Source organism: Hemitrygon akajei, chromosome 7, assembly GCF_048418815.1.
Source record: "Hemitrygon akajei chromosome 7, sHemAka1.3, whole genome shotgun sequence".
In the NCBI taxonomy this organism is placed as follows: domain Eukaryota; kingdom Metazoa; phylum Chordata; class Chondrichthyes; order Myliobatiformes; family Dasyatidae; genus Hemitrygon; species Hemitrygon akajei.
The window spans coordinates 66,186,899-66,201,947 of record NC_133130.1 but is presented as its reverse complement, the minus strand read 5'-3'; the positions used below and the strand labels follow the sequence as shown (position 1 = coordinate 66,201,947).

The 15,049-nt window shown below is 39.8% G+C and overlaps 1 protein-coding gene across 5 annotated transcripts in view; it reads left to right on the top strand.

Annotated features, from left to right (window-relative positions):
- The window catches only part of pde10a (phosphodiesterase 10A), a 443,486-nt gene that overhangs the window by 394,836 nt on the left and 33,601 nt on the right, over window positions 1–15,049 (top strand). For all 5 annotated transcript variants that reach the window (XM_073051085.1, XM_073051087.1, XM_073051089.1 and 2 more), the window contains one exon: window positions 3,260–3,415. In XM_073051085.1, coding sequence (XP_072907186.1) covers window positions 3,260–3,415 — 156 coding nt within the window. The remainder of the gene's footprint in view (window positions 1–3,259; window positions 3,416–15,049) is intronic.

The following is a 15,049-nucleotide window of genomic DNA, read 5'->3' as shown; positions in this document are numbered from 1 at the left end:
ACTCAGGATTTCCCACGGTCTTGCGAATGCTTAAGGATTCAATTGCATCTACTCAATCAACTTTCTGTCTACTTGCTCATAAGGACTTTCTTTCAAATCCTCTACAGCTAAGTGTGTGCATCATTGCCTTTTGGGGACAGCATTTACATCATTCTTTATTTCTAAACCATTTGATGTCCAGTGTTTCACAACAGAGAAGGAAAACTATCTCTAACATAACTGCTAATTCTCCAGGAGTTTTACTAATAAGCTGATATTTGAGAGCTGTACATGTGTAACTGTTTAATAATGTGAAGAGGAAGATGGAAAGTACTGTAAATGTCACACACCTACACAACATGCAGCTTGAAGAGGTTATGAACTGAGGGGAGCAAAGGAGCTGAGAAAGAGAATTGGCTATGAGGTTACTCTCATTAAGGTCTCTACTTCCAACTCTTAAATTCAGGGCAGGAATGGAACACTCACCTTTTCAAGCTTGCTCCATCATTCAATGATTCATGGCTGATCTGATTGTAACCTCATTTCTGTGTTCTCACCTCTATAGGTTTTCACTTTGTTTATCAAGAACCTACCTAACTTTGCCTTATAAATACTCAGAAATTGCTTTCACCAGCCTTTGAGGAAGAGTTCCAAAGACTCATGCTTTGGGAGAAAAAAACTTGCTTCCATTCTCTCTTAAATGAGTAATGTCTTATTTATAAACAGTGACTGCTAACTTATAGGCTTTTCCACAAAAGGAAATATCCTTTCCACATCCATCCTGTCAGGGCCTTTCAGGATCCTGCTGCTCTAATGGTTGGAACAGAATTACAAGGTGACAAGGTAAATGAGTGTTCCTTAGTTTCTTTAGGTAGTAATTCTGTTCCAAGTTGAAAAGCTGGTAGGATGCACAATTATTGCAGCATTTATAAATCTTGGAGTTTATTTGTCATCACATTGTGTCATTTTCCAGTGTGTTTTTAATTTATTTTTGTGATCTTAGTGTCGCGGGATGACCAGCAATCATTGCCTATCTCATAACAGTATGGGAAGTACTGTTAGAATAGCCCGGGTAAATAATGTTGTGGATGTTACACACTGCAACCACTGTGCACTGGTGGTGAACAGAATGAATGTTTAGGGTTATGAATGATACTGTGCCAATACTGTGCATTGTCCTGGATTTCAAACTTTTGCTTTGTTGGTGGTGGTATGGCCTTGGGATGCATTCAAATAAACACAATGTTAAAAACATTGTAACCAATATTACTTCTTACCTGTTGTTCCTCGCGGCCTTTTCTGTCCCCTCAAATCAATAAGGTCACAAAAATTGCACTTGTATTCACCACAGGTGCTAAGAAATTCATTAAGTTCCTTCAAATGCATTAACTCAACTCACTTAGTTAATTCATTGAGTCACATAGAACTTGAGCTGGTCTAGCAAGTTCCTAATTTCTACAAGTAAGAGGGAGTCTTGAACTTGCTAGGAATTGTATATATAAATGCTGATAGCTCTATGTGGAACTGCCAGAATTGCCAGCAAGTTCTGCCACCATTATTCTACTTTACAATGTTTTAATGTCTGTCTATCCATAAGATGACTGGAACAGCATTTGTGTCAGTGAAACAAATCACTATAAAATAAAAGAGGAAAAGTATTTTACAACTTGTAAAATGGGATGTAAACTTGCCATGAAACAAATACTTACAAATTTCCCCCTTTAACATTTTTGCATTGTCTCACTGAATGAAATGTTACTGTCATTGCTATATCTTAGAATACAAGTTGAAATGCTTTCTACTTTACCCAGATGCCCCTTCTCCTTCATGACTGTGACTGCAGAATCTCTCTCCTTTGTGTGCTGGGGGGAAATAAATAACTTTCACCTCATTACTTGAATCTCTGTTCCTTTTCTCCACCAATACAACAAAGTTACAGTACCAATAAGTTTTAAAAGTATGTTTTGTCTCAATATTTTTTCATGTCTAAAGTTAGTAGAAACCTACCACCATACTCAGCAATCTTCTGAAGGAGTTAGTAATTTAGAAATGCCCATGTGTAGAATTCATTTCTATCATTAGAACATCCTTTACTTATTAAAGCCCAAAAAGCTTAGGCACTATTTAACAAGAGTTATGAACCTAATGTATGTGCAGAACTACTTTTGCAAATTATGTTGTGCAGTGAAATACTGTAGAACAGTGTACCATGGTGCCATCACACTGACTTCTATTGTCAAGTTCTCCTTGAGAGGTAAACAATTGAATTATTTACCATAATCTCATTTTGGACAAAATTGTATAATAGAGTCATAGAGTTGTACAGCACAGAATTTGGCCCTTCTACGCACCACATCAATTTTACCTACATACACTAATCCCACTTCCCCTTACTAGGTCTGCATTCTAATGTATCTTCCCTATTTAAATGTCAGTCTGAATTACTCTTGAAATTCATAATTGTATTTAGCCCCACCACCTCCAACAGTGAGTTCCAAATATTCAAACATCCTCTGTGTAAAATCTACTTTAAGCTCTGATCTCTTATTTTCAACATGTGCCCTCTTGTTTCTTTTTTTGATAACTTTATCTTCTCTGATTATCTACTCTGATCAACCCTCTTATATACCTCTATTAGGTTGCTTCTTAGCCTCCTTCACTCCAAGGAAACCAAACACAGTTTATTCATTCTGTCTCCATAACTAAAGTCCTCCAATCCAGGCATTATCTTGAGTAATATGCTCTGTACCCTTTCCAGTGCAGCCACATCTTTCCTACAGTGCAGCAACTAGAACTGCAAACAAAATTTCAAACATTCTTACCAGTGTTTTGAAAAGTTGTCTTGTCATGTTACAACTTCAGTATACTGTGGCTTGACCTAAGAAGGCAAGCATGCTATATGCTTTCTTTACAAGTCTATATACCTGTGTTATCATTTTTAGAGAATTATGTTCTTGAACTTGGGTCTGTCTATTTGTCAGCATTCCTTAGTGCCCTGCCATTTACTAGATGCCCTACTCCTATTTCACTTTCCAAATGCATCACCTTTTGGTATTAAATCCATCTGCCAACATTCTGTCCAATTTTCCATCTGTAGCCTCAGACAACATTTTTCACTACCCACAACAACTTCAACATTCATACCATTGACTGAATATTTGTGAGGAAGTATCTTAAGTTGCCATTTTACATGATGTTCCATGTTATATTCAAACACAGGTATTATTAAGAATAGATTTATAACTATTTCTTTTTCTCTCCCTTTTGTTTTCATGAAAAGAGAAAAAGTCTCCTTGTGGCTTGTTTGTGTCATGACCTAGACCACAGAGGTTATACTAACAGCTACCTACAAAAGTTTGACCATCCACTGGCCGCTCTGTACTCCACCTCCATAATGGAGCAGCATCACTTCTCCCAGACAGTTGCTATCTTACAGGTAGGATTACCATAGACGTGCTTTTTCAGAAATGTTGTTAAACCACGCAAAGTAAGGAGTCTGTGGATGTAATTTTTGTGTAATACACAACATCGAGTTTGTATATGTTCTTTACTGGTAGATGCATATTTATTTAGCACTAGCATTCCCAGAACTTTACATCTACCCCTATTCCCAAAGGTTTCTGGTTTTACTATTGAAACTGCAAATCACATTATCATTATTTACTTTCTGATCTGTATCTGCTTTTCTCAATTCTGGGCTCTTCTCATAATTTTTACTTAACTTTCTTAATTTAATAAAGGTACTTACTAGCTTCATGCAACTATGCTCAGCCATTATATTAAGATCATACACTTGAATCAATGACATTCAAAATACCACAGTGTGATCTAAAAGCAAAGCACTACAAATCTTGGAAATTTGAAATAAAAAAGAAGGTGCTAGAAATTCTCAGCTGGTTGTGCAGCAGCCATGAAGCAGTCAATGACTTTTCATCAGCTATACTATAATATGTTTTTCTTTCTATTACAATAAAAAACAAATTGCTCAAAAACTGCTAGAATTATAATCAACATAGCACTCCAACATTATGTGGCTCCAAAAGTGTCAGAATATATGATTTAATCATACTGTCAGATGGCTTACAAGATTCAACTCCATGAGTACAATATTGATACTTTACATACTGTATGTTCTCGTTAGCCTCATACCACTCCATGTATTCCTTGGCATCCAAGATTCTTAGGACTTATTCTTAATCTCTTGGGAATATGAGGAATCCTCATTATTTTCTTTTGAATTAGTTCAATTTGTGGGATGAAGACTTACATCCATATAACTGCTCCCAGAGTAATTTTACTAGGTCCTGTCATGATATTAAAATCGGCCTTATTCCAGTTCTGAGCCCCAATTTTCAGTCCATCCTTATCCTTTTCCATGATGACCTTGAAACTTTCAGTAATGGTCATTATCTTCAAAATGCTGAACTACTGACATTCCTATCACTTATCTGACAACATCCCTACAATTTGCCCTGTATCGCCATTCCCCTGTAGAACTATGTATGTATGGAATCAAAAAGCTCTTCTGGACGCATTTTTAAATTTGATTCTTGGGCAATCACTGTAAATATTGGGGAAGTTGAAATGTTTTATTTCTGTATTATTCTTGCACCCCTCAATGTTTCGATCTCTTAATGACTGTTCAGAGGCCTGTAGTACACTCCCAGCAAAGTGATTGTCTTATTTTTGTTCTTGTAAAAAGAACCTTCTGGGATAACTTCCCTCATTAACTTTATCTCAAGTTATAGTCTTAACTTTCTCCATTGCTGGTACAAATAAGAAGACTGCGGAAAGCATTGGCGGCCAACGGCAAGAGGAGGGGAATAAAAGAGAACAGCTGTGGTTAGGAAGAAGTATCCAGTAAAAACAATTGTTGTATGTGCATTTAAATCTGCAATGTTTTCATGGATTCTACTTCACCACAGAGGTGGTAACATTTGTCAAGTGTGCAACCATATCCACAATTTTAAACCCTGTTTTTGACAATGCAGTCAGCCATCTTCAATTTAACAAATAGTAAGAGTTCTGCCAGTGATGCAGAGGATGATGGTTTGCACTCATGTTCTCTGGAAAGATCCATCGTGTGACCTCCGTCGGTCGTGGTCGACCATGGGTACTGTGCCTCTGGTAGTCACTGAGAGTGGCCTCTCCACGGCGCAAGCCAGGGCAGAGTTGATATGGAAATCCATCTGTTGCCTATGCAGTGGGACCCCCCCCCCCCCCATGCTGATGCCAGGTCCAAAGGAACGACAAAAGTCGATACAGTTTGGTACCAGCAGCATCGCAGGAGTTGCCGTGCCGGTTCTGGGAACAGCAGTCAGCCGCCTTTGGGACTCCGTCTCCGGATTTTTCCCCAAGGTTTATTCCCAAAGCCTTTCCCATGAGCGGTTATAGCTGTAAGGCAGTAGAGCTTGCCAATCTGAGTTTTCCCTCTCCTAGGTAAGTTACCATCTGTGATTAACGAGCCCCATCTGCCCAGAGCAATTGGTTTTAAGGCGCCAGAGGCCCACCTTTGCCCCTTCTCCTGTCAGTGAGAACAGCTCCACTGGGCATAAAAACTATGCCGCACATGAAGGCCAAGAGTTGGACTTGGTTGTCAGAGGCTGTTTGAGACGCACGCCATGAAGAGCATTTGTTTAGCGGTGGGAGCTCATCCTCACTACCACAATTCGGCTACGACTACTTTTGAAGCCAAAGATCCATCACAGATTACAGAAATGTACCAGAATTACAAGAGGGTTCCCTCTCTTAATATTCAACTGGACTATAACCATATACAGAAAACCCTAATAGATGCCATATGGCCAGGGAACTCTGGGAACACGATCTTACATTAATAAGCTGGAACTTCATGGAAGGCATATGGCTGTCCACATAAACATTTCCTCTGCATTAAATGTTCCGGGGGTGCACCAACAGAATGTCTCTCAATTCATGGGCTTTCTGAATCATGATAAACTGATGGTCATGCAGATTAGAAGAAAAAGTAAGAAGGCAACTACTGGAGGTCCTTTCTGGCAATGCTGTCAGGGGAGATTCATTGCCGTGAAATTCTAGTAAGATGCAGCCTGAGCTCATTTACCAACATTAATGCAGTGAAACCTAAATGGCATTTAGTTGTGAGTTGATAAGTAGCAGATGACTTTCATGCCACAAGTGCAAGACAATTACTATCTCCAACAAGACCTTGTATAACCAGTTTATCTATCAACACTACTGTCATCGCTAAACCGCACTATTGTTATCTTGGTGGGGGAGGGAGCAGGGGCTTTCCATTATGGGGGAAAATCATAAATATTGTTAAATAAGAGTATATCAGAAGTGAAAAAATCCACAGAAGAGAGTTCAAAGTAAGTTTTATTATCAAAGTACATACCATATACAATCCTGAGATTCATTTTCTTGTGGGCATACTCAGTAAATCTATAGAATATTAACCATAATGGAATCATTGAAAGGCCTCCCAGACAGGGCGTTCAACCAGAGTGCAGAAGACAACAAACTGTGCAACTACAAAAAGATGAAATAATAACTATCAAGAACATGAGGTAAGGAGTCCTTGAAAGTGACTCCATTGGTTGTGGGAATACTACAATGATGAGGCAAGTGAAGTTACCCTTTTAGTTCAAGAGCCTAATAGTTGAGGAGTACTATCTGTTCCTGAAGCTGATAGTGTGAGTCCTGAGGCTCCTGTAGCACCTTCCTGATGACAGCAGCAAGGAGAGGACATGACCTGGAGGGTGGGAATCCCTGATGATGGGTGCTGCTTTACTGCGACAGCATTTCATGTAGATGTACTCAATGGTCAGGAGGGCTTTAGCTGTGGTGAACTGGACCATATCCACTACTCTTTGTAGGATTTCGCATTCAAGGGCATAGGTGCTTACATACCAGGCTGTGATGCAGCTAGTCAATATACTCTCCACCACACATCGATAGAAGTTAGTCAAAGTTATAGATGTCAAGCTAAATCTCTGCAAGTTCCTAAGGAAGGAGAGGGGCTGCCATGCTTTATTTGTAATTGCACTTGTGTGCTGGGCCCAGGAAAGGTCCTCCAAAACAATATCACCGAGGAAAGTTGCTAGCTGTCTCCACCTCTGGTCTTTCGATGAAGCCTGGCTCATGGACCTTTGGTTTCTTTCTCCTGAAGTCTATAATCACCTCCTTGGTCATGCTGACATTGAGTAACAGGTTGTTGTTGTGATACCACTCAGCCAGATTTTCTATCTCCCTCCTATGCACTAACTCATCGCCAGTTTTGATTTGGCCTACAACAGTGGTATCATCAGCAAATTTGAATATGGTATTGGAGCTGAGCTTAGCCACACAGTCATAAGTGTAAAGCAAGTAGAGCAGGGGGCTAAGCACACAGTCTTCTGCTGCACCTGTGCTGATGGAGATCATGGAGGAAATGTCAATCCATACTGACTGGGGTCTGCAAGTGAGGAAATCCAGGATCTAATTGCACAAGGAGGGATTGAGGCCAAGATCTTGGAGCTTATTGATTAGTTTTGAGAGAATGATGGTTATGAATGTTGAGCTATAGTTGATAAAGAGCATCCTGATGTATGTATCTTTGCTGTCCAGATGTTCCAGGGTTGAGTGAGATGGCATTTGCTATGGATCTGTTGATCTGGTAGGCAAATTGGAGCTGGCCTAAGTTGCTTCTCATGCAAGAGTTGATGTGTTTCATCACCAACCTTTCAAAACACTTTATCACTGTGGGTGTAAGTGCTGCTAGGCAATAGTCATTAAGGCATGTTTTCCTGGGCACCAGAATAATTGAAGCCTGCTTGAAGCAGGTTGGTACCACACACTGCTGAAGCAAGAGGTTAAAGATATCAGTGAACATTCCAGCCAGTTGATCAGCACAGGTCTTTAGCACTTGGCCAGGTTCCCCATCTGGGGCGGATGCTTTTCGTGGGTTCACCCTCCTAGAGGCCACTCACATGTCAGCTTCGGAGACCGAAATCATAGTAACTTCAGCAGATGTGGGTGTTTGTGAGTGGTTCCTCCATGTTTTGACAGTCAAAGCGAAAATAGAAGGCACTGAGCTCATCTGGAAGCAAAGACCCGCTGTCACCTATTTCGCTTTATAAGCAGTGATAGTATTAAAATCCTGCCACAACTGTCGAGCATCCTTGGTTGATTCAGTTTGGTCTGGAATTGCCACTTCACCTGTGAGCTGGCTTTCCAGAGATGGTACCTGGAACTCTTGTAACTTTCTAGTCATCAGACTTGAATGCCTCTGATCATGGTGCATCCAGGGCTTCTGATTGGGAGAGACTGAATGATTTTGTGGGGTGGGGTGGGGGACACTTATCTACAGCTATTTTAGTAAAGTCCATTACAACGATGGTGTATTCGGATGAGTCCGTGAACATAGCCCTGTCCACTGTCTCGAAGCAATCCCATAGCCGCACTTCTGCCTCCCACGAGTACTTTGTTGTCCTGATCTCTGGAGCGTTGCTCTTTAATCTCTGCCTATATGCAGGTCGAAGAAGGACAAACAAGTGATCTAATTTAGCAAAATGCAGTCTGGATATGGAACAGTAGGCTTTCCATATGTTAGTATAACAATGGTCTAGTGTGTTGGGACCTCTGGTGCTACAGGTTATATGCTAATGGTAATTGGGCTCTCCAAAATATTTCCATTGGGTGGTTTCTGCTTGTGCTAAAGTGACAACTCAGATATCAGCATCAAACTTGGCGAAACGATTGGGTTCGCAAATGTTGAATTAGAACTGATCACAACCTCCAGAAACATGTTATGGCTGCACCAGCTATTATTGTCATTCTTCTCTTTAAGCCCTTTAGTTGATGGACATGGGTCAGGCTTCACTGAACTTTTGCAGCTGTTGCTATTTATGCTTCAGCTTCTGTAAAGACAGTGGAGGTGTGCTGCTGTGTATGTGAGTGTTGTTGTATGGATATGAGCATGTGAAATTTGATATGGATATACGTTTGAAATAGTGGGAAATGTGAGTGTGATTAGGATTTTTACATATTATGATTCCAGCATGCTTTTTAATTTAGTCACCAGTTCTCAAGAAAATTATTGTTAATGCATTTTGAAGGTTTATCATTTCTAGCGTCTGGCCTATCGCATTTATTTCCAATTAATGTAAAAGTTAAACTCTAACATCATATATGCTTTGCTGATTCCATTCTTTATGCATACCTCCCAGTTTATGATAGTAATCAGATGGTTTTGTAGTTATTCCAGCCAAAGTCTTTCATTCTTTAAATGTTCTTTAAAACTACAGATGAATTTTCCAACTGCATGAATATTATTACTGAAATCCTTCAGGAATTTTATTCTTTTCATAATAGCAAATACATACACAATATAATGAATCTGAAAACTGAAGTTATGCCAACAAAGGAATTTTTTTGATATTTAAATTAAAAGTTTCCCACTGCCTTCCAGGAAAGATTTGACTCCTATCGGAAAGCTGTCTCTTGGTGTCTTTATCAGAGGTTCATTCTTCATTCATGAATCTACAATGAATGTTGTAAACCTACTTAAAAAGTAATTTCTTAGCACCTCACTGTTCTATGTGGTTCAAAGATTAAACCTGAAACACAAACAGAATGCTAGAAGTCAGTGGGTCAATCAGTATCTGTAGAGCCAACGTTTCAGCTTAAAACCCTGCATCAGGACAAAACCTGAATTTGCTCTAGCTGTCAACAGTTTGTAGTGCACTCTATATATTTATGTAAGAGATATAAAGGTACTGACTGGGACTTAATTGGTAGATAGAAATATTCATTGGAGTATTGAAAACAAAAAGACTGCAGATGTTCAAAATCTGAAATATAAACAGATATTACTAGAAACACTCAGTCAGGCCACATCCGTGGGGAGAGAAGTGGAATTAATGTTTCAAGCCAAAAACATTCATTAGAACTAGAAGTTAAAAAGGAAGCTTGTTAAACTGCAAGGATAAAAGGGTAGGATTGGGGATGTCTCTGATAGGGTGAAATCAGAGTGACTTCATTCAGTTTTACAGTCTCTAGAGAAACAAAACTCAAAATGTGATACTGCTTTGCCAAGCACCTGTGTTCATTTGGCAGGGACAAACCTGAGACTCCATTAGACTATAAGCCAAAGGAGCAGAATTAGGTCATTCAGTTCATCAAGTCCACTCTGCCATTCTCTCATGGCTGATGTATTGTCCATCTCAATCCCATTCTTCCACCTTCTCCCCATAACCTTTGACACCCTTACTAATCAAGAACCCATCAATCTCCACTTTAAATATACCCATGACTTAGCCTCCACAGCCATCTGTGACAATAAATTCCAGATTCACCACCTTCTAACTAAAGAAATTTCTTTCAACTCTTTTTTTTTATAAGGGATGTCCTTCCATTCAGATGCTGTGCCCTCTGGACCTAGACTCCCCCATTACAGGAAACATCATCCCCACATCCATTCCACCTAGCCTTTTCAATATTTGGTGGGTTTCAGTGAGAACCCTCTCATTCTTCTCAAATTCAGCCCTGAGCCAACATACCATCCTCAAACTTTAACCCTTTCATTCCTGGAATCATTCTCGTGAACCTCTTCTGGGCCCTCACATCCTTCCATAGATAAGAGGCCCAAAATTACTTAGAGTACTTGAAATGCGATATGACCAATGCCTATAAAGCCTCAGCCTCTGAATCCTTGCTTTTCAATTCTAGTCTTCTCAAGATAAATGCTAACATTGCATTTACCTTTCTTACCACTGACTCAACCTGCAAGTTAACCTTTAAGAAATACTACATAATTATTCCCAAGTCCCTCTGATATTTGACTTTTCTTCCTGTTTAGAAAACAGTTTACACCTTTATTCCTTCTACCAAAGTGTGTGGCCATACACTTCCCTACACTATATTCCATCTGCCAGTTTCTTGCCTATTCTTCCAATCTGTCCAAGTCTTTCTGCAGACTCCCTGCTTCCTCAACATTACCTGCCCCACTAACTGTCTTTGTATCGTCCTGAAACTTGGCAACAAAGCCATCAATTCCGTCATCCAAATCATTGACATATAGCATGAAAAGAAGTAGTCCCAACACTGACCCCCGCAGAACACAATTAGTCACTGGCAACCAAGCAGTAAAGGCCCCCATTATTCCTGTTCTTTGTCTCCTGCTGATCAGCCAATCTTCTGTCCATGCTAGTATGTTTCCTGTAATACCATGGTCTCTTCTTTAGCAGCCTCATGTGCGGCACCTTGCCAAAGGCCTTCTGAAAATCCAACTAAACAACATCAACTGACTCTCCTTCATCTATCCTGTATGTTAGTTCTTCAAAGAAATATAACAAATTTGGAATGCAAAATTTCCCCTCAAGGGAACTATGCTGACTTTGGCCTATTTTATCATGTGTCTAAACGTACCTCAAAACCTCATCTTTTGCTAACTGGCCAATAATTTTCATAACTTTTGTCTCCCTCCCTTCTGAAAGAGTGGAATGACATTTACAATTTTCCAGTCCTCCATAACCATTCCAACATATAGTGAATCTTGGAACATCATGACTGATGCCAACACATTCTCTTCAGCTACTATACCTCTTTCAGAACCCTGGCATGCAATCTTTCTGATCCAGGTGACATCTACTTTCAGACCTTTCAACTTTCCCTAACACCTTCTCCTTAGTAATAACAACTACACTCACTTCTGCTCTGGAATTTCTTCCATACTCTTGTGTTTTCCAAAGTGAAGTCTCTGACGTAAAGTACTTATTCAGTTTGTCCGCATTTTTTTTGTCCCTCATTGCTACCACTCCAGCATCATTTTCCAGTGATCCAGTATCCGCTTTTGCCTGTCTTTTACTCTTCATATATCTGGGAAAAAAGCATTTACTCTTTATATGTCTGAGCATTTCTGTTGCCTGCGACCTTATTTCTCCAAACCAATCCCACTCTGACCAATCAATCTATGTCTGATTATACTGTAACAACAAAACACATTGCAAGCTTGAGGAAGAGCACCTCCTCTTCCATCTAAGCACGTTGAAGTCTTCTAGACACCTTGTTTAATCCCACAACTTTGTTAACTTTATTTTTCTGTCTGGAGCTAGTCTTCAATCTGTGATAGTGGTACAGCATTCTTTTTTTTGTTTCTCTGAAAATGAAGGGCATACCCAGCCTGACCTGCCTGGCATGCTTTCCTGGTTTTCATTTCACGACTCCCACAATCGTTTCTGTGTTCTCTAATTGCTCCCATTAACTCATTGACATTTTTTGCAGCTCATTCCCATGGTTACACGCAACAGACACAAAATGCTGGTGGAACGCAGCAGGCCAGCCAGGCAGCATCTATAGGGAGAAGCACTGTCGACGTTTTGGGCCGAGACCCTTCGTCAGGACAAAGGGTCTCGGCCCAAAACTTTGACAGTGCTTCTCCCTATAGATGCTGCCTGGCCTGCTGCGTTCCACCAGCATTTTGTGTGTGTTGCTTGAATTTCCAGCATCTGCAGATTTCCTCGGGTTTCCCATGGTTACTCTAGTTTTGCCCTATCAAAGACATTTCTCTGCCACACCCTCCCTGCAGCTTAATGCGCTTCTTTCTCCACCTTTCCAGTTCTGATGAACAGTGTTCGATCTGAAACTTTACCTCTGTTTCTCTTCCCACAGTTGCAACCAGGCCTGATGAATATTTCAGGCATTTTCTGAACATTCAATAAATTTTAATATCTGAAGTTGGATCTTTCACTATTTTTCTTGCCTGGTCTCTGCGCCTGGTGTATATATTTCATCTTCTATGCCTTTTGTGCAAAAATATTAAATACAGATAAAATTCATGACCTCTATTGTATTTTGCTTAACTATTTAATTATAAATCTTGAATGCAAGACCTGATTGGAGATCTGTGTTAAATGACTAATTCATACTCATTGGGGAAACACTTCTCTAGCACAGACGTAAGGTCATATCCCTTATGAAAAAAATAATTTCATAATGCAACAATTTTCAGTGCCAATGAAAGATCAGGTATGTCAGCAGCTTATTCATTCTCCCTGTGACAGCCTGGGTGTCCTCTGCTTTAGAGTTCCTCCCACATCCCTAAAATATGTGTTGTTAGGGTTAATGATTTCTGGGCATGCTATGGAAGTGTGGCAATTCTTGCAGAATGCCCAGCACAATCCTCACTGATTATATTTGATGCAAACGACACATTTCACTGAATGTTTTGATGCACATGTGACAAATAATGCTAATCTTTAACCTTTGTTCTTTAATTACTGCCACACAGCTTAACTTAAACTAAAAATTTACTTTTGTAAATGAGCAATAGACGTTAAAGATCAAACTAATTATCCATGATCTTTGTGCTCCTTTCATCTCTTGTAGGAAGAAAGAAATATGGTGGAATTTTTTGCATAATGGATTTTTTCCTCTCTTTAAGTTCACAAGAACAAAAGCACTCAGGGGAATAGGAGTAGGAGTAAGCCAGCAAGTCCTTTAAGTCTGCCCCACTATCGAATATTACCACATGCTGACCTCAACTCCTCTTCTAAACCACTTCTCAATACCAGCTATTTCTTTATCATCAAATATCTATCCAGCTCTGCTTTAAATACTTATAATGTTCCGGCTTCCACCACCTACTAGGGCAAACAAATCCAGAGATTCACCTGGTTCTGTGCGAATAAATTTCTGCATTACTCAGTTTTATCCTGTAGTTACAGCATATCACCTTGTTTGAGAGTATCCTACCAATGAAACCATCCCAACATCTACCTTGTTATGGATCTTGTAAGCTTGAATGTTGTTCCCCCCCCCCCCCCCACCCCACTGAATCTTCTAAACTCCAAAGAATACGGACTATTTAGATCCCCTTGGCAGAATAACCCTCTTGTCGCCGGAATTAGCCTGGTGAATCTCCTTTGGGTTGCCTCCAGTGTTACTGTAGAAGACCAAAACTATCGAGGAGGATTTGCCAAAGTGTTGTCCAATACAACAAAACCTCTCTATTTTAAAACTCCAACCCCTTTGCAATGAAGGCCAAAATGCTGTTTGCCTTTTCAGCTACTTGTTGGACTTGCATGTTACAGTTTTGTCATTCATGCACCTAGATCCCTTTATGCTTCACTCACTTTCAGTATCTATCTATCTATCTTGATATCTTGCAGAATAGGCCCTTCCAGCCCTTCAAGTCACACTGCCCAAGCATCCTCTGATTTAATCTGGGCCAAATCATGGGACAGTTTACAATGACAGAGTAACCTACCAACCGGGTACATCTTTGGACTGTGGGAGAAAACTGGACCACCCAGAGGAAACCCATAGGGAGAACGTACAGACTCCTTACAGGCAACGGTGGGAATTGAACCTGGGACATCTTTACTGTAAAACCTTGTGCTAACCACTATGCTATCATGCAACCCCAGTAACCTAGTAGAAATCAAATAATCTACATTTGATTTCTCGGTCTGAATAGCATCACCTCACAATTCTCCACATTAAAATCCTAGTGTGCAGTCAATCAGATCCTGGCGACATGTTTACCTTAAATCCTCAAATTTCTCCAATAGTTTATCTCAGCACATGATTTTACATTGAATTAAATATTTTTTCTGCTTTTGGTGTGCATGACTCAATAAAGTCCTTCAATTTGTTTGTTTGAGGAGATATTGTGTCACTTGCCAAAGTTATATAGATGATCAGTGGCACCTTCTAAATCTCAATTTCTAATTACCAGACGCTCTCTTTTTACTGCAAACAGATGCACTAAAGTCTTTGAAGAAGTTTAAGTACCCAGGGTAATGATCAGCATTCATTGCCTCCAATCATAAATGCCAGTGCACCCTATTTTTGGAATACAAAGCTCTTTTTAAAACGAATCTTTATACTGCTGAAATGTGCTGCGATAAAAACAGGCTTCTGTACTGTACTGTTATGGATTTGTTGAAAACTATTTTGAATACATCTGTGTATTTCAAATACATTTGTCTTCTCCTAAGGTCTACATATAAAAGAAGAACGTTTAGTAATTGTATAGACACTGTGCCTTTGACTTTGATGGGATGAAAATATATTCATTTTAATGATGTGAGATAATTTTGCAACCAAG